The sequence below is a fragment of the Podarcis erhardii genome (genome assembly GCF_964252035.2).
Source record: "Podarcis erhardii genome assembly, chromosome: 4".
NCBI classification, from domain to species: Eukaryota; Metazoa; Chordata; class Lepidosauria; order Squamata; family Lacertidae; genus Podarcis; species Podarcis erhardii.
In genome coordinates, this window is record NC_138508.1 from 44,242,543 (window position 1) to 44,265,616 (window position 23,074).

The following is a 23,074-nucleotide window of genomic DNA, read 5'->3' on the forward strand; positions in this document are numbered from 1 at the left end:
TCTCAGCCTGAAGAAGGCTAGCCATCTCTGTTTTATTCTTATTCTTAGGTTGAAAGACTCTTAATTACTACACAGAACATGTACTTTCAAAATACCAAACAGTAAAGTGACCACATTACTTATATGGATTTCAACTATCTAGCTTGGGTAGCATTTGCTTGCACATCTTTATTTTTTTTTGCAAACAAATCTGGTGCCTGCAGTTCTTCTTCTCTTGGTATTTTGCATTTGATATTCATTTTTAATTAGAAGTACTTCTATTCTTTCACGGCTTGTTAACACTTTCATTTGGGAAGCTCAGCTTTCATTAGCCATGTGAATAATCACTATTCATTGCAGTAAAGTCCATTTCTTGCAATAACCTTGCTCTGACCTGATTACCCGTTAAACTACAAAAAACAGTGTCTAATTAGCCCATCAGTTCATGTTCAAATTCACATGACCTAGCTTCATTAGAAAAGGTCTGTAACATAAATGTCTATGGTCTCCCCTGACTACGTCTAAGGAAAACGTTTCTTAGCCCTGATATGCCTGCTGGATCATACTAGGAAAAATTGTAGCACTGCAGCCATCCTTTCACTTCCCTATCAGATTCCACCTGGAAAAGTGTTTCCAATGGCTTTGTTTAGTTATAACTGCCACCACTGTGGATAAATATAAGAAACATATATACTGATGGGTTCTGAAGAAAAGAAATGGTTTCCTTCCTTCTTTTCTTTTTGGTTTGCTGGGGTGAACAAGTTGTTTCTTTCATTCTTTTCTTGTGGGCTTCCTGGAGGCAACTGGCTTTCCTTTGATTCAAAACTACCTGATTTACAATGAGGATGTGTAACCCAGTGCTCACTTAAGAGACTCTCTAGCAGGTAATCCAAACCCTGAACACAATCACTTGGGGGTAGTTACCAGAAGTGTTGGGAGCTTGCCATATGACTGAGCCCCAACAGGAAAAAAGGCAGGGGTATAAGTAAATAAATATATAAGAAGATGTGAAGATGATGATTATCTTGATTTAGAAAGGATAAAAGGTCAGCAAGTGATACAGGGTACACACATATTACAGAAATAGAAACCATATTGAAAGATATGGGGGACACACACAAAATAAATTCTACATTTCAGAAACGTGCTTGTTTTCCTTCATTCCACTCTTTTCTACAAAAAAATATCTCTTATTATTACACGGCATGAATACTTATTAGAAAAGCTTTATTTAGTTCTTAGAAATAATATGAATTGCTGAATTCAATTAGGTACTTTCAAGAAAGCTAATATCCTTAATCCCTTTGTATTCAGCTCTTTAAATGGTTGATTGAAAGTTCTGAGAATGCTTAAATATACACCTGCTGTCTCTCCTTCTGAGACCTTGAGTGTCAAAGCTTGATTCTACAGACTGTTTTTTCATACTTCGCTTTAATACTTGAAACAGTTGGAGATGATAGGTCTTTTTCCTTTCTCCAAACTTCCCAAACTTGGGGAAAATGTCTGCATTGAGTAAGCAAATCCAAGTTAAGCATTGCTAAGGAAACAGAGTAATGGGGTGGGGAGCAGTAGTCGTGTGTCACACTTCAGGGAGGCTTTTCAATGAGGCCTTTTCTTAGCTCTTTGACAAATAATAAAGTCAATCGACTCTGAGAATGTTCCTGGAAGGGACCATGTTGTACAACTCACAAGCTAAGGCTGTGTATATTTAAAGCAAATTTTAAGCATGCACTCACAGATCCTGGAAACTATAGTTTTAATAGGGTGCTGGGAATTGTAGCTCTCAAAGTGGTAGTTCCCAAGATTCTTGGGGGAAGAAAAGGTGCTTTAAATGTATGGTGTGCACACAGTCAGAATCTGTTTAAAGCACCTTTTCTTCCCCCCAAAATCCTGGGAACTTATACTCCTAGGTAATAACAAAACTAAACCAATTAAACCAGTGACCTAACAATAGGTTGTCTTATCGCTAGTATGGAAGTGTGTAATGTTGCATTGCTCTTTTATATCTGACCTTTTGCTGTTCAGTTCTCTCTCCATTTTGGGAGTCAAGATGTTCAGGTGTCCACATGTCCTGTAAACATGAGGCTTGGTGTAGACATATCATTTAACCCTGGTTTACATTTAAATATTCTGAATGTATTGACAAACCATTGTGCAGTCTGATAAGAGAAGCATCCTCCTTTGACTTGTCTTCCTTCTTTATAATGTTACGAGTTAGTGGGGGAACAGGGATCCCTCAGTTCCCTCGGTGCCAGATTTCCACCACTAGATTCTTGGGTGCTGGGGTTTAATCAGAGCCATAGCTGTCAACTTTCAGATTTGAAAATAAGGGATCAGCAGCCTCAAAAATAAGGGATCAGTAGCCTCACCTGTCCCAGGGACAGTCTACAGGATATCTAACAATCCAGGATAGCAGCGGGAAACGGCACTGGAATAAGGGAATTTCCCACAAAAAAAGGGAAGGTGGACAGCTATGATCAGAGCTGACAGGCTGCAGCTTGTTTTAGTGCCAGACAGAGGGCAGAGGGAGATGATTATATTTACAATACAAAAAACCGTACAGGTAACTGAGGAGGAAGTTGTCAGGGTAACGTGGGTGTGGTGTAACAAAGGAAAATCATCACATTTTAAAACTAAGGTTAGAATAGCAGGGAGAAAGGGAGGAGTTGCTTGGCAAGGGGTTTTCTGGGAAGGAGAAGCAGGAAAGAGGTAGAACTTGTGGGGGCTGAAGTTAAGAACTACCTGAAAGTGGGTCAGAGGTATGGAAATGTATTGGATTCTGATGCTGCACTGCTGTGGGGAACAAGCACCACTCGAGAGGTACTGCTGTGAACTCTTTTCCTCCATCAAGACCCAGGTGTATAAAATAAACCATATCTCTTAAAACACTGCAGTCTCTGCCATGCCTGAATTCTCAATGGGGAAAAAATGGCCCTGAGTGAATGCCTGGAACCCCCTGTAATCTTGCTATGGCTTGGCAGAGATTGGGGGTGGCACGCAAACTCTGTAATGATATGAAGAAAAGAAGACCTGCTAGATAAGAGCATGGAACCATTTAGTAGAGAGTCCCATTTCTAACAGCAGTCAGCCAGATGCTTCTGGGAAGGCAGCAAGCATGGCATGAAGACTCCCCCCCCCCCCCCGCCACAAAAAAATCCTCTGAGAGGATATCCCAATTTGTTTCTGAACAGCTGGTATTTCATTTCTTGTGGCAAAGAACTCCACATGCTAATCATACAGTGTATCAAGTAGTATGACCTTTCTGTTATCCCTAAGCTTATTGCCAGTTAATTTCCACTAGTCCCCATTTATTTTCAGAGTCTGGGATTTTTTCTGGAATATCGCTGGAATATCACTCACACAATGAAGTAGAAAGGGAAATTTGTTTCTACGTTATCTCGGGTAGCACTATATCAGTGTCCCAACCTTTCAAAGAGGTTGAGCACTGCTGAACTGGAATGGGCAACTTTACAACAACTCCTTAATAAGTTTACTCCATTCTGCTCAATGGTACTTATACCTGAGGAAGTGGACTGAGAATTGTACCCTTCAAACCACATTGCTGCCTCAATTAGCTCCCCATCTCTCTCTGTAACATTGCTAAAACTGCTCTTTAAGCAATTCCTTTAACACTTTTCTCCCACTGGACACTCCCCACACCTTGAATGATTCAGGTTCTCCCTAACTATACCAATTCCTCTGTCTTTTTATTTATTCGTGCCCTTTAGCCACCGTATATCAATCACTTGAAATAATTAGAGGTTAAGTACTGCGACGCGGGTGGTGCTGTGGGTTAAACCACAGAGCCTAGGGCATGCCGATCAGAAGGTCGGCGGTTCAAATCCCCATGACGGGGTGAGCTCCCGTTGCTTGGTCCCTGCTCCTGCCCACCAGCAGTTCGAAAGCACATCAAAGTGCAAGTAGATAAATAGGTACCGCTCTGGCGGGAAGGCAAACAGCATTTCTGTGCACTGCTCTGGTTCGCCAGAAACGGCTTAGTCATGCTGGCCACATGACCCGGAAGCTGTACGCCGGCTCACTCAGCCAATAAAGCGAGATGAGCGCCGCAACCCCAGAGTCGGTCACGACTGGACCTAATGGTCAGACAGTGACTCAACCACACACCTTCACACTGGATGAAAAGATAAGTGAACAAACCCTATTCTGGAACAGAGCCATAGACTGTTTGGAGATGTGCTGATAACTTCAATAGAGCTCTGAGAAAGATAACTGATACGTACACAAATATGTGATGGTGCATTCTTCCCACTTGAGTTTTGAGGAGCTTCATCTGATGGAGGGGAGATAAAAGCTGTGGCCATGTTAGAGTGTTTGGGAGAAGTTATTTAGGGAAACATCAGGGACAGCTACTTTTACCTGTCTATTCACAATGTCTATATCAATGGAGGAGGAACCTCTTCCAGAGGAAATGAGATGGATGTAAATACGATTATCGGTTCATAGGTACTCACTAACCAGAGTTAGTGTAAATTACAGTTAGCAAGTCTACTTCAATCCATGGGTGGTATCCAACAAAGTCATTCCATTAATTGAAGGATTCTACTTCCGCAACAGAACTTCCCCTCCCTCTCTCTCTCCCTGCACCCCTGTGCCCTTCCTAAATCTGTTCCAGAGGGTTGGGGGAACCACCAGAACAGATTGAGGTGCTACAGGGGGCAAACCCAGAGAGGAGAGGGAGGACAAGTGCCTTTTTTACAGCCAGAAGTCCCTGCACTCATGGAACTACTTCACTGGATACCTTCCCCACATTTTTAATTTTGATTTGTGGCTGATCACACACTCTATTCTGGGTAATCAGATGTAACAACTATCATTGAAGTTCCTTAATAATATGAGAGTTCAGCTTTTATTTACACTGAATGATAAAAAGAAACAGTGAAAGGAAAAGTTGTGGACTTTCCAGCAACTGGAAATCATTTGGGTGTGGGTCTTTAAAAATATAACCATGCCACACTTAACAACATCTGCAGCCAGCCTTAGAGAACAAGTGCTCCAGACTCAAGCATACTAATGCAGTGATTGCGTGTGGGTGAAGTTTTAAAGATCTTTTTAATAGCATTTCATATCCTAGAGTGCACCTGCTCTCTAATCTTGCCTTGTTGAACTCATTTTACACTATATTTATATTCCTATTTAATTTTTGTGCAGTCTATCAGCAGTTCCTTCTCTGTGTGTCACAGAGCAAATTAGTATGATTTAATCCACCATGTATCCAGTTTGGCTTCCACCACTTTATTTGAAATAGTGAACTAAAACTAATGTTATATCTCGATGACTTTATGACTTAATGACTCCTGAATATTTAAAGCTTTAATATATTTCTCTAATGTTTTTATTATTGTTATGCCGCTGAACCACAATAATTCAAGAAGTATTCTGAAAGATTATGGAAAAAAGACCACCTGGTACTAGCTAAACCCCTACTCAGTCAGAGCTTTTACACCATTTCCTGCATAACTAATTCATTTATTATCTTTTGATTTAAAAAACGTAAAATGATATTTTAGTATTTTAGTATATTCATATTCTACGTGTTTATAGTACCTGTCTTCCAGATTTCTATTGATTTCTTTCCTAGCTTGGTGCCTCTACAAATCACAGCCACATTTCCAAAACATCTAAATATATAGCTGTGGAAAAGAGGTGATATAGTATTCCAGGAAGACACACTGCACTCATAATTACATGGGCAAATCCAACTTGCTGGTTTTGCTCTTTAAAAAAGGACACATTTGTATAAATGTACCCAGCAATTTCAAACACGTTACTTAAAAGCACTAATCACTGCAGTCTTTTTACTTGTACATAAATATTCTCAAATCGTTACGTCTGCAAATATAAATATAAGGCAATCACATAGGAAATTGGTTTTTTTTTTTTATAACTCTGACATTTCTTTAATTATTCCAGGAAACATTTTTTTTCATTTCTTTTAATTGCAAGCTGAATGAAGCATTTGGTATTTTATGCCTAATAAATTATAACAAATTTAAATTTTAGGCCTATATATGTTTTTAGGGAAACAACAACAAATACTACACCATACAGATGATTTTCTGTAGATCATAAGGGAAAAAAGATTATGGGCATGATTAAGCCAAAGTATACTAAAATCCTATTGATATCAAATATCAATAGAATTAGCTTCATTCTCCCAAATAATTTGTACATGCATAGATTTGAATGACAAATTAAGAATAAAACTTAAGAACAAGTTACTGTATTGAAATGAATAAAAAAAGAACTAGTGAGTTCACATTCTGCAATACAGTGCTCATGAGATAACAACAGTCAATAAAAAGTGTTTTCCTTAATTCCTGACTAATAAGTTACTATTGAACATATAACAATGTGATTTATGTTAAAAACAACAACATGACTGCAATTAGGCCTAAGCATAGATAGATGAGGACCATCAGCATACAGCCTTATTTTCCTTCCACTTTAGCTTGCTACTAACAATGGATGAATAGGGAATTCTGTCAGCTTGAATGAGATATTAGTCAGCCATTGTGAGCAGCATAAAAGAACACTATGAAAAGGTAAATTTACCCACCTATCATCAAGCTGTAATTATTGTGCATCTACAACACATTTCCAGGAATGAATGTCTATTCTTGCAGTACCACTTTGGGAATTTTGTGCGTGTGTGGGAGAAGGCAATGCTTTGCCTAGGCAAAGATTTTTATTTTTATTTTTAAATAAAGCAGGTCACTAAATTTGCATTTTTATGAAATATAATTATTCTCCCATGAGTATTAGTTGGAAATCACCTGTACGTTTTTTAAAAGATCTGATTGATTTGTCTTAATCTAGTTAAAATTAGGGCCTGGGGTTAATCTGGACTCTGCCAGACCTGCAGAACTATCAACTATAGCAAATTTCAAGCTCACAGTAGAGAAGCCATGAAGGATCAAAATGAATGAAACAGAGAACTCTGTCATTTCGGCTTGGAACTTTCTGTTGAATTTAACTGAGTGCTATGTGAGACCTTGGCATCCTGGATAATAAGATTAGAAGGAAGCATCATGCTGTCAGCATAATGAGAAGCTACCAACATGTAGACAACTGTCATGGTACCAAAATAAATGTGAGACTATAACAAGTTTTGGAAAGGCAGTGCTGGAGTGCACCCAAGTGCTCTGTGCAAAGAACTGCTGATAAACAAGAGTCCAGATCATAGTCTATGTTTTATGTGATTTAACCCACTTATGTAATGCAAGCAAAAGGTGGAAGTCCTTTCTCCAGTCTAGTTTCTGATCAATGTAAAAACTGCAAGGAGCTCCCACCTCCACCAATGCCTGATGTTTATCCAACTCTTGTTTCAACTAGCTGAAAACAACAAGATCTGGCCTACTATGAACTTTATTCCAAAATGCTTAGGTGTTAGAGAACTTAGAACTTCTGTATTTCAACCAGCTGAGCTTCAGGATGTTAGAAGGAGACTCCGTCAACCTACGTCGCTTCCTCTGATTTATCACTTTGTCAATACCATGATTAGTTTATGACATTACTAAAACAAACATATATTATGTTTCTAAAAGCATAGAAATTAATATGCTTTTTAAGTGGCTTTATTCTCTAACAATTTCTAATATCATGATCTTGCATGAATGAAGCATTGTGTCTTAAATGAAGCACTGCGCAGGGGAGTTCTGCTGCCAGCCCTGCCATTGGGTGCCCCAGGGCACCCACCCAAAAAACAGGTGGGAGGAAACTACTGCTGACAGTATCCCTGAAGACACCTTTGATATGTGGCAATTGGGGTGTAGGGAATGAGCCTGCAATGGAACTGTTGACTCAGTCAGTGCTGATCCTGGGAGCAGGCATAGCTCTTACATCAATATATAATATTTTCAACATTTATGGATATATCATTACGTATTTCATTATCAATATATATATATAATCATTATCAATATATATTATCATTATCAATATATATTTCATTATCAGCAAACTGTATTTGAGGATAGTCCTTCAGATAATCAATCGTATGATTTCACATTAACCCTTTGAACCCAAAAGCCTCTCAGAGGATAAAAGTTTAGTAGTAAATGAACCTGCATGGTTTGGAATTATTTTACATTTAAAATATGGAATTCTTATTTCCATCCATCATTAACCTAATTGAACTCATTTAAACATGCAGATTGTGGCACTGAACTTTCATGTTTGCAGACACTCTTTACTGCTTACTGTATCTTCTGAGTTTCTTTGTTTTGAGCATTCATTAGTTTGAAAAGTTGAAATAAGATAAATTTGATTATAGTGTTTACATTATAATTCAGACAGATAATTATAATTATTTCTGAATTTGAATATTTAAAGGGAAATAGGAGATTCGTTGTTCTTGGATACTTCTCATTTACTTTTGAAAACACTGATTTCTTTGGTCTACCACATTAAAAAATTGTAACCAGAAAAGTAAACTTCACGGGAAGTCATAATACAAAGCTCAGTATTATTGATTTTGTTTCAGTTTTCCTACTGATGCCATCTTAAGCATTGTCCCCATAAGAGATATTTATACAATTTTGAATAATTGCATTGTTTAACTTTCCTATAGCGCCATGAAATCAAAGTGCTACTAGAGCTTACATGGCTATAAATGTACACTGGTTGTGATTAGATTATTGACAGTTTTATAGCACAGATGCTCTTTAATCACAATTAAGAGTTCACTTTAAGGGGCCAGGGAGCATGTAGAACTTGAATAATTCATTTTTATGTATGCTGATCTTTCAGCTTTGCAATGACCATTCCTCCACTCAAGGCAAACTGTTTTTAGTAGATTAAGCTTGTGCTGTAGCCGGTCAATTGACATGGTTCCAGCTGTTGCTAACTGAGCTTATCCAGGCTTTCCTTGTAACCACCAAATGGCTTGTGAAATTATCACATCCTACTTTGAAATGTTCCTAGCTACAAAACTGTATGTTGTTTTTTCTACTTTGTGGGCTTTTCTACCTTTATTAGCTGAAACCAGAGCACTATATGAATAGGTACGAAACTGAGACAGCACATCTGCAAAATAGTTTTCAAAAAAATATCAGAACTATTGATTTATGCTGAACACACTCCCTTGCATTTTGGAAGCTGCAGCTGCTAAGCAGCTCTGTCTCACACCTAGGCTAGGCTATGCAACTGGCCAAGCAAGAGTTTGCAGAAGCACAATAAAGGAAGCAGATCAACACATAGAATCATAGAATCATAGAGTTGGAAGAGACCACAAGGGCCATCAAGTCCAACCCCCTGCCAAGCAGGAAACACCATCAGAGCACTCGATTAAATCTGCTCTCACTGTCTACTACAGGACTATGGAGATAAGTAAATGCCTTTCTTTACACAAGACCCCCTTTCCACACAACCACACTAAGTATTTGAAGTTAGTCACTCCTTAGGTCTGTTGAGAACAAAAGCACTAAGTTAATCAACAGCTATTTGCACACAGCACTCCTTTTGTGCTTAGTACTTTTGCAATGGCAGTGATGGTCAAGATCAACCTGAAAGCATCAACTTCCACTTGTCATTCTGCCCCAATGGCTGGGAAGCATGAGCTTCTCCATAAGAAGTGTTTGGTTTTCCTATTCACAAGATTGGAGGAATGTTATATTAAACTGTGTAATATATAGGACCAGAGGAGCCATGGGGGCTTCGGTCCCCACAATAAAATCTTTAAAGGTGCTGGGCATTCCCATTCAAATGGTGTGTGTGCTCACTGTGTTATGTGTTGACACGGGTGGCACTGTGGTCTAAACAAGTTGGTGTAAGGTCAGCAGTTCAAATCCATGTAATGGGATGAGCTCCCGTTGCTCTGTCCCAGCTTTTATCAACATAGCATTTTGAAATAGGTACTGCTGCTACGGGAAAGTAAACGGCATTTCCGTGCACTCTGGTTTCCATGACGGTGTTCCGTTGTACCAGAAGTGGTTTAGTTATGCTGTCCACATGACCCAGAAAGCTGTCTGTGGACAAACACCAGCTCCCTCGGCCTGAAGCAAGATGAGTGCTGCAACCCCCTAGTTGCCTTTGACTGGACTTTACCGTCCAGGGGTCCTTTACCCCTTCTCCCTCTTTTATGAGTTTGATTATGTGGGGCAGGGCTTACATGGGCACCCACAATATTTTATTCAAGTTGGCACTCCTGCATAGGATGGTCCAAGTAAAATGGTCCTCATTTGCCAAGTGGTAGGGTGAATCAAGTGAATTTGTATGTTAATATCGTCTCCTGTATAGTGGCTTACCAAGTCATTTCCCTTCTTTGGGATGGATATATATGTGGCAGAAACAATAGGCATCAATTACAGCCATGGATATAAGCTGCATTTCGAAAAAGGCATTTGATACTGTGTGGATTTTTAAGTCTTTATATTAGGCACTTTTCAACAAATTCCCAAGACATTAGCATTAATGTAAAAACAAATTTAGAGCAGGCTTCCAAACTTGCTGTGACAAGGTTTTCTTTCTTCTGCTAAATATCCCTGAACCAGTGAACAGTCAGTTCTCACAATGAGAATTCTGGCATTTGTTAACGCAAAGGAATTGGTGTTATAGATCTAAATTATTCTTTGAGACATTGTTTTAAATATATTGACCACAGCTGCTGTCCTTTACTTCTATATCCACGATATCCTTTACTTCTGCACCTACAATATCATGTCAAATTGCTTTGTGACTAAACAGAGGTGAAGAGAGGTCTACAAATGCTGTAAATGAGCAAACAAACATAGATCTTAACACTATAACTAAGTTGTCTTTTCTATTATACTAGTAGCTCCCAAAAGAACTATCTAATAGTGGTGCAATTTTGACAAAAGTAGCTCACTGAAATTCTTCAGCGATTTTTATTTTAATGTGAAATAATGCAATGACTACTAGTTCTGAGAAGAAATGTCCCAATAGTTTAAACCATGCTGGCAAATGTGGTGCCCTCCATATATTGTTGGATCCCAATTCCTCTCAGCCTCAACCAGTGGGGTCAATGGTCAGGGATGATGACAGTTGTGGCCCAATAATAGTAGTTTTAACAATAGAATTTACAAGAACATGAGCCAAACGTTTATACCAACTTTTGAGTGAACAGAGTGATTGCCTATATTTCCACAGTGCCTGACAATCAGTCATGCTGGTTGGGACTGATGTGAGTCTCAGTCTAACAACATGTAGAGGGTCACAGGTTAACCAGCCTTGATTTACAGCATTAGGCAAGTATTACAGCTTGTAGGATTAATGTAATGTTATTTATGTGCGTCTCTCTGTGTGTACACATACACATTTATACAAACACACATCACAAGGTGCTTGAAATATGAGAATAAAATACTAATAAAAATGACAATGTTTTCTCTCTTAGGCATTGTTCTTTTCTGATCAATACTGCAGCAAGGTATTTTGGGGCCATAGAATCAGTATACCCCCAAAATATTATTTTTAAATTTCTAATAAATAGTAACAAATAAGCTGGTTTTCTAAACTATAGGTATGATGTTGAAAACCAATCATAATAACTAGCCGTCCTATTCAACTTGTTATGAAATGCCACCATTTCATAGCCCATACTAGGAAGTCTCCAGTAAACATTCTGAACAAGAACTATATTCAGTGTTCATATGGTAAAGGTATACATGTTGAACCTGAATATGTATTGTAGACATGGTCTCAGTATTAACGCCATCAAGAAACCCTATTTTGGCATAGATTATTGCCAAAATTCAAGTTAGGGATTAAGAATCCTACTGGATACCAATCCAGGCCTACTAATCTGCAACAATGTTAGGTTTCTTAAAAATGGAAATAATTTACTAATAAAAAATTCAAATAATTAATCAAACCTCCCTTTGGAACAAAAGCAATATTCATTTTATGCATACACTACAAACATCAAAGGCATAAATATTTTACTTACAATGTATTTCTAGAACTTGCATTGCTATCTGGGGTGTAGAGTTCAAAGATTCGTGATCTACTCTGCAACTTACGACTGCGCCGTCATCACTGCGATCTGCTTTGAAATTCATTGTGCTGCTGACAGTAAACGTTTTCCGATTTGCATCCTCTTCTTTTAAATATTTAACATCTGCAAAAATAAAGTTTGCTCTAGTTTAGCACCATGGTTTGGTATAATAAAGGGGGAAAGAAGACTACAATACATGAAACCATTTTAAATAGCAAATGATAAATGCACCTTTCATCATGTTTGCTCACTCTTTGAAAGCAAACAAAGTTCTATTTCCAGACGTTCCATTATTTGTCTTACAAAACTACCAATGCTGTCATTCCCAAATGTACACAGACACAGATGGGAAAAGCAATTTCAATATCAACCAAAAGGCAGAACTGTCAGAATAGGATTCTACTCCTCATTATCTCTGATATAACTAGATTACAATCCAAATAGTCTTCCCCTGAAGCCCATTAAAGAAACATAATATCTCTTCCCCCACCTTTAAATCACCTGATTAGGCTTTTTCGTTCATTCTTTTCTGAAAGCTTAGTCCAAAAAACAATACTTTAAAGAGAAATCAAAGGTATGTGTCTAAAATATGTTTCTAAAATATAAGTTTGCTAAACAAAATGCTGACAATTATTTGCTTCATCTTTGTTACTAAAAGGTTTTGCAAAACAGATGGTAAAGTGAGGAATAATTAATATTCATTTTCCTCTTCGGTTCAGTTTTGTTTAGTGTTGACATAACCGCCCTCCATGCAAAAAACCCCCCAAACCCTTCCATAATATGCTTTGCAGGCCATGATAGAAGGGAGTAGGGGTGAATTTTGACGGCAAGTGAATAAAACTCTGGCAAATAAATAGGGCAACCAATTGCCCAGCAGGCTGGGCAGATCACCAATTGAAGCCTCAAAAATTGATAGGCCTCCACAGTATGAAAAAGAAGAGGTCTCCAGTATCTACAGGCATCCTGTCTTCATGTTGATAAATCAAGAAAAAAAGATACTTAACTTTTCTAAAGGGATCGATCACCTCACAGTTTAAACTAGCCCACCTAAATCAGCAGTGTGAGCTTTTCAGACTATGAACTTGGAGTATGAAGTAAACCATGTCCTTCCTGCTTCTTCAAGAGTGCAGGTGGATTCTCATTTTGCCTCTTGCAATATGAAGCTGGAGGCCAGGGTGCCTTGAAACACAGTCGTTCCACAGCTGGTCAGCACAGAACACTTTAACAATCAGTATTTTCCCACTTTATCAGGGAGTCAATCCAAAAGGAAAGAGCAAATCACGAGAAAGGTGATCTCTGGTAGAAACACTGTAGATATTAAGGCAGTTTGACTGAAATTGTTTTTATAGTTGTCAAAGAAAGTCATCAAGGTGTTCTGCAGTCACCGAAATGCCATGGGCACTGCAACAACATATATCTGTATTCTTAACTTAATTTTGGATATAAGTTTATATCACTCCCCCTCCGCCCAATTTGATCCTGGCACTCAATGACCTTTCAGCTATTTATAAAATTCCTTGGTGCCTTTTGGATTTGGGTCATGCTCTTTATTCCAACAAAATGTCCAGCTGCAAAATGCACAAATCATAGATGAAAAACAGTCATATATCCTGAATGAGTGGCGTGTTGTAGCCACAGGAGCTTTGGAGCCTTCCTGTTCTCCTTCACTTCAGTGGATTCACTTCACCTCATATACTGAACAATATACCTGCTGGCTCAACTGAAATGAATGAGGCAGCGGCTGCATTTGCAATACAACACAAGGGTGATAATGTATTTTGCAAGATGCAAAGGGAATACTTTATTCTCTATACAACTGATCTTTTTCCTCTTCTGTTTAAGCAATGTTGGTTTATTCCATCAAATAGCATTGTTTGTCACAATGAAGGTCTCTAAAATGAGCTTAAGGAAATTCCTATTGAAATCGCATGTCCCCTCTGTGGTTTCATTTTTATAATTTTGCTAGGTCCCATTAGAGGAAGATGGGTTCATTGAAAAGTCAGTGTTAACAATCTTGCAATGTACATGGCATACTGTACTCATGGTGGGGAATGGTCAACCTTGGAGGAGATGGCAGAAGAGAGAGGAGAGAGCAGAGAGAGATGGTGGTTATAGACTAATCCTATGCGTGTGTACTTAGAACAGGAGTTAGCAAGGTTTATCTTGCCTGGGCCGGATCGGTCCCGCAGAAATCCCTCCAAGGGCCGGAACACACCCACCCACGATTTTCGGCATCTGCGTCTGTGCAGATGTGATTTTTGGTGTCTGCGCATGCACAGATGCTATTTTGGCACTGCAGAAGCGAGTCTCTGCACCGCACTGTGCTAGTTTAGCACCGCGTGCAAGCGGGCACCTCGGTTCAGGGGCGGCTCGTGGGGTGGTCAAACGACCTCCACAGGCCGCTTCCAGCCCATGGGCCTTAGGTTGCTGACTCCTGACATGGAATAAGTTCCATATAAGGCCAAACCAGATGTGATGCTAAATTTATGAATTCAGTTAGCATGCACATTTTTAAAAAATGTAAATGGCAGCAACAGGGGAGCCAGAGTAGCAATAGGATTGCAGGATACGGGTAGATAGAGTTTAACCCTTCCCCCCTCTAATAAAACCTCTCCCATTTGCACCAATGGGCAGCCTATTCAGCATGCAAATAGCAGCTGGTGGGGGGGGGATTTTCGCTGAGACAACAGCAGATGGCTGCTGCTTGATCTCCTTTGTTCTTTTCTTTTCTTTTTGTTTCCTAAGAAAAAGTGTGTTTTAAATTCATTCATGCAATTAATGTAGCATCATTCCCACAGGGCAATTCTCTGCGAATTTAGGAAGTAATATCACTATGCTTTTGGCTTCTTCTTTTTTTAAAGAAAAAAAAAAGACAAGAAAAAGAAAACACCTGTCATCATGTAAACCTTCCAGTTATTGAATTTAAACTAACTCAGCTTCCTAAAAGCAACTGAAAATGCCTATACACATTTTGGGGGACCAATAAAACATTAACTGTTATTCTGTACTACAGCTTCAGGCACACTTAGGCACAAATGCTTAGTACTGGATATTAGAAACTTGTTTTAAGTGTGAGACTTGGAACTCTTCCTCATGTATTTCACTGAAATTAAGTCAGAGGTGCATGAGACATACCCCCTAACTCATGGGTAGGCAAACTAAGGCCCGGGGGCCGGATCCGGCCCAATCAGCTTCTAAATCCGGCCCACGGACGGTCCGGGAATCAGCCTGTTTTTACATGAGTAGAATGTGCCCTTTTATTTAAAATGTATCTCAGGGTTATTTGTGGGGCCAGCCTGGTGTTTTTACATGAATAGAATGTGTCCTTTTATTTAAAATGCATCTCTGGGTTATTTGTGGGGCATAGGGATTTGTTCATCCCCCCCCCAAAAAAATATAGTCCAGCACCCCACAAGGTCTGAGGGACAGTGGACCAGCCCCCTGCTGAAAAAGTTTGCTGACCCCTTCCCTAACCTTTCACAATCTCTCTCTCTCTCTCTCTCTCTCTCTCTCTCTCTCTCTCTCTTCACACACACACACACACACAGACACACAACCTATTTATGTGATGCTGACACAACCCCTGAGCTTACACTAGGCAATAGAATGAAAGAACAACATCCCCCTCTCTCTTTCCTCTCTTTCCCCCCCATTGTATTTTTCTCCACCTATTTGTCTTTGTAACACAAGAAAATCTTTAATAGAAACTAATTAAAAAAGTACAGTGGTACCTCTGGTTAAGTACTTAATTCGTTCTGGAGGTCTGTTCTTAACCTGAAGCACCACTTTAGCTAATGGGGCCTCCTGCTGCTGCCACACCCCCGGAGCACGATTTCTGTTCTCATCCTGAAGCAAAGTTCTTAACCTGAAGCACTATTTCTGGGTTAGTGGAGTCTGTAACCTGAAGTGTATGTAACCTGAGGTACCACTGTACATGAGATGTGAAGATGTACAAATGTTTTACATTTGAAGATACGTTGGACAAGTTTTCATCAATTAATTACAATCTACAATATGCCTATACTGACCAAACAGAAGATCAAAGTGAAAAATGCTTTTATTCATTATTATTTTTTACCTCTCTCTTGCCCAAACGTATATTTGGTTCTATGGCAAAAACAATACAGATGGCAGAATGCTAATCTTTCCCTGCAGAGGCAGATACAGCAATGTCATTGGCATTAGCACACCAAAAGCCTGTAACAATATATTATGTAGAACTCTTGAGTGACAAGCATATCATAAACCAAGAGGGAGCCCCACTGCAAAAGGCAGCTGCAATGTACTCCACTTATCAAACAATATGCTGGGAAATTGGCTGTGACCTATCTGTACTGTACATTGACAAGTGTTGTGAACCTATCTTCTGCAAGGTATCTGCATAGGTGGAAAATGTGTAGTATTCTGAGAGGAAAGTGATCCCTGGGAAGCAGAAGGAATGACTTATTGAGTTAATGTTCTGTAAGATGACAACACCCTGGGAACAGAGCTGTAGTCTACAATATCTTATAAGTGACTAAATTAAATGTGAGCATTACTACAACACAGGTGGGAATGGCAAAGGAACAAAAAGCCATTTTCACATATTTAGCTCATTATAGCACATGTATCAGAGATGTAACTCCTGTGGCATAAGTCATATAACCTGTTAAAATGAATTAACAAGTACGGTCTGTGGTCAACAGCAGTGTGGGCTCAGTCTTTCCATTCTAAGCACCATTTACTAGCTTACTCCTTTCTTACAGCACATTATCTTTTTTTCTGCTTATAAGAAATGATGCAAGGAAATGAAATGAAAAGGTGGAAATTTTAACATAAGGTTATTTTAACATAAGGTTAACATAATTTTAACATACTTTACAAAAAAGTAAATTATATTGTTATCATTTTATGATGTAAAGCAATCCCTACAGAATATCCATGAAAGAGGAAGTGACGGTGTTGTCTTCTAGAAGTTAAAGGGCAGAGCAGTTCAAACTATAGGAAGCCACTGTAAATTATGCTGGGATAAACCACGTTGGTGTAATTTACCCTTATTCCAAATTCTGTTCAGGAGCAGGGCTATGGTTGGCTGAGCTGGCTAGAGCCTGGCAGAGGGAAAACAAGCCTTTAAAATAGAATTTAGCTTACACAACCCTTTTTGCCAGCATAACTTTTACTGGGTTGCTAGGTCAAGTGATTTAGCTGGAAGGGGTTTGAAATAAGGGCAAATTTTATTTATTAATCTCATCCTCCCTAGTCCCATCAGTTCTATGAGGATAGAGGTTCTAAGGAAGAAGAGTTGATGAACAAACAAAAAATCCCCATGATGTGATCTATGTCTTTCCAACGTATAATCTGTAACATGTCCCATGGTATAAACTGTAAGATTGGCAAACTATTGATTCTGGATGGGGCTGTACACCTTCTGAAGGTGCAGGTGCTTGGAAGTACTCCTAGATACATCTTTGTCACTTGAGGCTAAAGTCTCCTCTGTGGTATCTTTTACCAGCTTTATTTGGTTTATCAGCTACAGCTGTTGCTGGACAGGGATAGCCTCACCACCATACTCCATGCATTGGTAACCTTATAGCTGGATTACTGAAACATGCTCTGTGTGCCCTTGGGCCTGGTTTGTGCCAGGTGGTGCAGAATGCAGTGGACAGACTGCTGGTGTGGGTAGATGACAATAGCATGTGACAACACAGTTATAATATCAGCTTTGGCTGCCCATCTACCACCTTGCTAGATTCAAGCCTAAAAAATTTAGGACTAATTTAGGGTTTGACTAAACACTTATATCCCAGCTCAATCACTGAGATAATCTGCATGCATGTCATCAGTTGTCCATTGAGTTGGCAAAGCTCACTTGATATCAACACAAAATAGAACCTTTGGTGTCATTGACCCAATCCTATGAAATGGTCTGCTAATAGAGAATCAGAAAACTTTTCTGCACCACCAGGCTTATGCTGGCAAATAAGATTACAGTGGTACCTAGGGTTAAGTACTTAATTCATTCCGGAGGTCCGTTCTTAGCCTGAAACTGTTCTTAACCTGCAGCACCACTTTAGCTAATGGGGCGTCCCGCTGCTGCCGTGCCGCCGGAGCACAATTTCTGTTCTTATCCTGAAGCAAAGTTCTTAACCCGAGGTACTATTTCTGAGTTAGTGGAGTCTGTAACCTGAAGCATCTGTAACCTGAAGCGTATGTAACCCAAGGTACCACTGTAGATCTTTTCCCTAATGAATAGTTAGTGTTCATATATATTTGATTTTTTTTGTCTCTGTGTATAATAAACCACTTTGATTCTTTATGATATAATGATAGATAAATGTATTTTAAATAAATAATATCATTTGGCCCTTATTATATTACCATGCCATCCACCACTGGTCAATGAAAGTCTAATCTGAATTAATATCCAATATGTGATTCCCAAGTGGGCAATATTCAAAGTGAAAATGGAAGGGAAGCCATTGTGAAAGTCAGGTGGATAGAAAACAATGCACACCGAGAGATGGCATATCCATCCCTACACTGAAAGAGAAATTTGTGATGGTCTCTAATGTGTAGGGGCTGGACATATTAGGAATGAGATGGGCATTATTTAGCCATCTTTGCATGAAGAGACGCTGGTGGACTCAAGAAAATAGTGCCATAGTGATATATCTGGCTTCCTATGATTTGAGAATTGAGATTCTGCCCTCTTGTTGATCATTTTTACTACAAAAAGGCTCCAGTAGAAAGGTAAAATTTTGGTTGCGGAGCCAAGTTCTCTCTGCCCTGATTGATTGGACTAGAGCATGTGTAGACATCATTTCGCTCAATATCAACATTGTGGCGCTTTCTGATGGCTGATACTTTGTGAGTGATAAACTATCCTGTCTCACCAGATTACAGGGATGTAATAGCAGAGAAGAAGGAAAGTTTTTACTTATCCAAATTATCTCATCAGTATCTAGAAATGTGAAACACAAGACTAAAGTAAACAAACATATCAGCCTGTTAATTATATATCCATTTATCTGGAAGTAAGCCCTGTTGAACTAACTTGTATAGAACTGCACTGTCAGGGTTCCCAGCATGAAGTGACCAGCCATTTTAAAGAATTAGACAGTAGTAAAAATAGAATTGAGTGTCCTGTCTAAGTTATCTTAATGAGCTAGCAGCTAGATGTTTTCAAATGAGCCTACATTTGTATTAAGGCAGTGGGAGGTCCAAGAGAAAGAGTTCATTGAAGATTGCTCTTCTTCCTTCTAAAGTGATTGTTTTCTTGTGTCTGCAAGACTCCCCTGAATTTTTTTGCAGCTAAGTAGACATTGATAGAGTAGAATTTTCTGAATTGTTCTCATGTTTGTTAGCATGCTAATTCAGAGCCCAGCATGATTGTTGCTCATTTGAAAAAAGCTCAACTGAGTATTGTTTCTGCTATAAGAGGGAGCAAGTAGCTTTGAGCATTGCTTTCTTGACTAAAAATGAGCTCCCTTACCACTGCGCTAGGCCAGGGTATTTCTTTACCATACTTTCTAATTCAAAATGCTGGCCAGGTTTCTGGACATCATATTTAGTTGCTTGTTCAAAGTACTAACTGACTTACTACTCCCACGGTGCCAGGCTATTGCAAATCCTTCCACATCTTTGCAATAGGCTTAAGCATGCAATGTCTGAAAAAGTAAAGGAATAACTCGGCCTCCTTCCCTCTGATCTATTATTATATTCAGAACACTTATCTGCAGCTGGGAATATGTGATTTTTTCACCCAACAGCTAGAATCAGGGAAATTACTTGCATCTCCACCCTTGTATGAACTATGGTGTGAAAGCTAATGTTCAATTCAACCTGGTTTATTAACTAAGAATGACAAGAATTGCTTGGAACATCCCCCAGCTATGATGCAGGATAATGCGTATTTTCTGTATGCATATTTTGGCCATGGGAATTCAGATACATTTTAATTCTGACAAAATTAATATTTCTCTATCCATTACTATCTTCTGATTTTGATTTAGAAATATTGCACAGCATGAAATGTTACAGGGGTTGGGAGAATGAGGAAATTTTCTTTTTTTCTCTTTCTTTTTCTAAATATGCTAGTATTTGTTGTATTATACATTACTCAGTGTTGGTGGATATTAAATAAAGATTAATGGTTTAGCCGATTACTTCTGCAACGTTGCTTGGAGAAGCTTCGCGGCCAACTAATGCCATACAATTTTGACACTCACAGATTCTAATTGAATTTTTTAAGGAAAGAGCTAGATTGAAACATTATTGCAAAAGAGGTGTTAAAAATTATAGCAGCAATGTAACATGATCACTTGTATTTCTGGCAGCAGACACAAAGAGCAAGAAATTGCAAAGCAGAGAGAAAATCAAGATTGCATTAAAAACACTTTATATGGTTGTTGTTTCTCAGAAGAAATGTTAACAGTGCAACCATTTTAAACTGTAGTTTGTAAAAATGTTGAGTATTCAACATATTTTGTCTTGCAACATGTGCCTCAATCACTCATTCATATCCTTCAACAGGTTAATATATTGGGAATGTAATGTATATAATAAGATCTGTCCATGGTGCCTGTTAAAATATCAGCACTCTTCTAACAGGCAATGCATTATTATACATATATATTATTATATACCCAATTATCTAATCCTGATATTGTAGTTTTGAACTCTCATTCAGGAATGCTAACAATTTGATAAGCTCTTAAGGTAGATACATCAACAACAGAGCCATGATAAATCTCATCCAACCTTTCTTCTGAAGCCTTTGTATACTCGTGGCATCTTCTTTCCATGTTAGTTTTCCAGGTGTTTGTTTTAACAAATAAGCACAAAAAGTACAGCAGTGAGGTCTGTTTTCTGAAAATGCTGTGAAATGGCCTTTATGTGTGAGAAGATACACAATAAGCTTTGTGTGGGAAATGGGCCTTTCTGTGATGATATCCAGACTATGGAACTCCCTGATTTCAGAAGTTAATTTGATCTTGAACTTCATTTAATGAAGACATTTTTACTGTTAGGAGGTTTTCTTTGTTTTTGGTCTACCATACTGAGGTGTTTTAATGCTATCCTAATGAACTGATCAAGAAGTTTTTGTCTGCTAAATTTGCCGCTGCATGAATGCTGTTTTGCTTTCCTATTTTATTGCTTTTATGACTTTCTTTTGTAGTTTTTTTTTAATGAAGAATCCTCACAGACACTGACTCACTTACTAAGTGTCCAGACAGCAGACAATGTGATCCAGTGTGCACTGGGAACAGAAAACAACCAGAGAATAGGCAAGAGGTAGCAGAAGGGATTGCTTTGTGATTTTTCAGTGTGTATTAAGTAGCAGCAATTTTCCTTATCATCTCCCATGCCCATTTTTCTTTCTTTTGTTTATTCTGTCTCCTCTTTTTGTCTTTCTCCCTTTTCTCCCTCCTTCCCTTTCCTGCCTACTTCCAGTCTTTCCGCTTTCCTACCTTTATTTTTTTCTCTGCCCCCTAGGTAGCTAGAGTGAGGTTACAGAGTATGAAGGGATGTATATGTAAAAGAGGTGTGGATGGGATTTGAACTCTTAGCCTCACCACTTTGCTCTCTGTGAAAGTGTTTTTGTGAATTGCTTTGATACCATGCATGGATTCTGCTTCTTGGGTTAATGGACTCCGAGCGTCACCATTCTGCTTTTGGTGAAATTGACTTTTAAAGCTTGCTTTAGTGGCAGAGTTAATGACTAGTCATTTCTATGCCTGGTGCAGGTTCCAAAATTTTGTGGTTTGTCCGTACTTGAGAAAACTACTGAATATCTGCTCAGTAATTCTACTGCATTCTGTAAGTATGTTTTGTACCTTTACAAGGCAGGAAGATTTGGACAAAAAAAAGGAGCTGGTCCCCCCTACCATTTGGCAGTTGCCCTATCCTGAACTCTACCAACCCCAATGGGCACCAGTTAATTCTAATGGGAAGTTATGTGATTTAATCTGCCAGGAAGAAGTGAAAAGGGATGTAGTGATTGCTCCACCCAGCCAGAGCAAAGAAGCAGCTACATAGGCCAAGGACATAAAACTGTGGTGGTGGAAAAACAGAGACATATATGGAGTGAAGGAGTGACCCGACACATTTCTATCCAACCTATGTACTTGGTATTTGTGAATGTTGGCTATCAGGTACATGCATTATTTTCATCACTGTGTGGAATTACTGTGGGAGAATTGTGCTGCAAACCCTAGGTTGGTGTGGGAAAGAAGACACTGATACATAGAGCCTTGGCTCTTTTCACCAACAAAGGAATCAGAAGGTGGTTAACTCATCTTCATCAGAGAGTTTTCAGAAAAGGCTAGATGGTCACCCATCAGAGGTAGTGCAGTAGCAGGTCTCTTCCTCTGCAGGAATGAACTAGATGAACTTTGAGATGCCTTCTGTCACAATGATTTTATAAACTGGGTTACCCACTCATAGCAGCATGAGAAATACTTAGCATTTGCTTAGAAAATTCATTTGGTTACTCTTTGATTATCTACCAGGAATGGAACAGTAACAGTTTTGCAAATCAAATCCACTTCTTTGCTTGTTTAATTAACAATTGTTTCTTATAAATGAAATATGCAATTCTGAACAATACCTTTCACCTCTTTGTCATTCTTGAACCATCTGATATCTGCAGCTGGCTTGCTACCAGAAGTTTTGCATGTAAGCTCCATCCTGTCACCTTCCATAACCGGTGAAATAAATCCACTAATTTGAGGAACCTCTGGAACACCTAGCAAAAAGCATAAACATGATTTATAATGTTGATACCATACGAGTTGTTTTAAATGCTTTTAACAGTGCAGAGGTAAAATGGCATTACTGATTAGTACAATTTCTACTGGTACAGACATTTATTTCAGCAATATCAAGTTTAGTGACACTAATCTATAATCTATCATTTTTAAAATCCAAGGCACTACATATCCAACATAAGAGTTGCATAAATTTCTCCCCAAATAAACAAGCATTCTGAATCTTTGAACAATTTTGCAGACTTCCTTTTTCAGTTTCAAAACAATGGATTCCTGATTTTAAGCATATCATGTTGAGAAGTAAAAGCCAAGAACCCCAGAGTCGTCCGCGACTAGACCTAACGGTCAGGGGCCTTTTACCCTTTATCTATAG

General features: G+C 38.8%; 1 protein-coding gene across 4 annotated transcripts in view; it reads right to left on the reverse strand.

Annotated features, from left to right (window-relative positions):
* The window catches only part of CADM2 (cell adhesion molecule 2), a 365,211-nt gene that overhangs the window by 80,556 nt on the left and 261,581 nt on the right, over window positions 1-23,074 (reverse strand). For all 4 annotated transcript variants that reach the window (XM_081858507.1, XM_081858509.1, XM_081858508.1 and 1 more), the window contains 2 exons: window positions 22,542-22,679; window positions 11,906-12,076 (listed from right to left, as the gene is read on the reverse strand). In XM_081858507.1, the coding sequence (XP_081714633.1) occupies window positions 11,906-12,076; window positions 22,542-22,679 (309 nt within the window). The remainder of the gene's footprint in view (window positions 1-11,905; window positions 12,077-22,541; window positions 22,680-23,074) is intronic.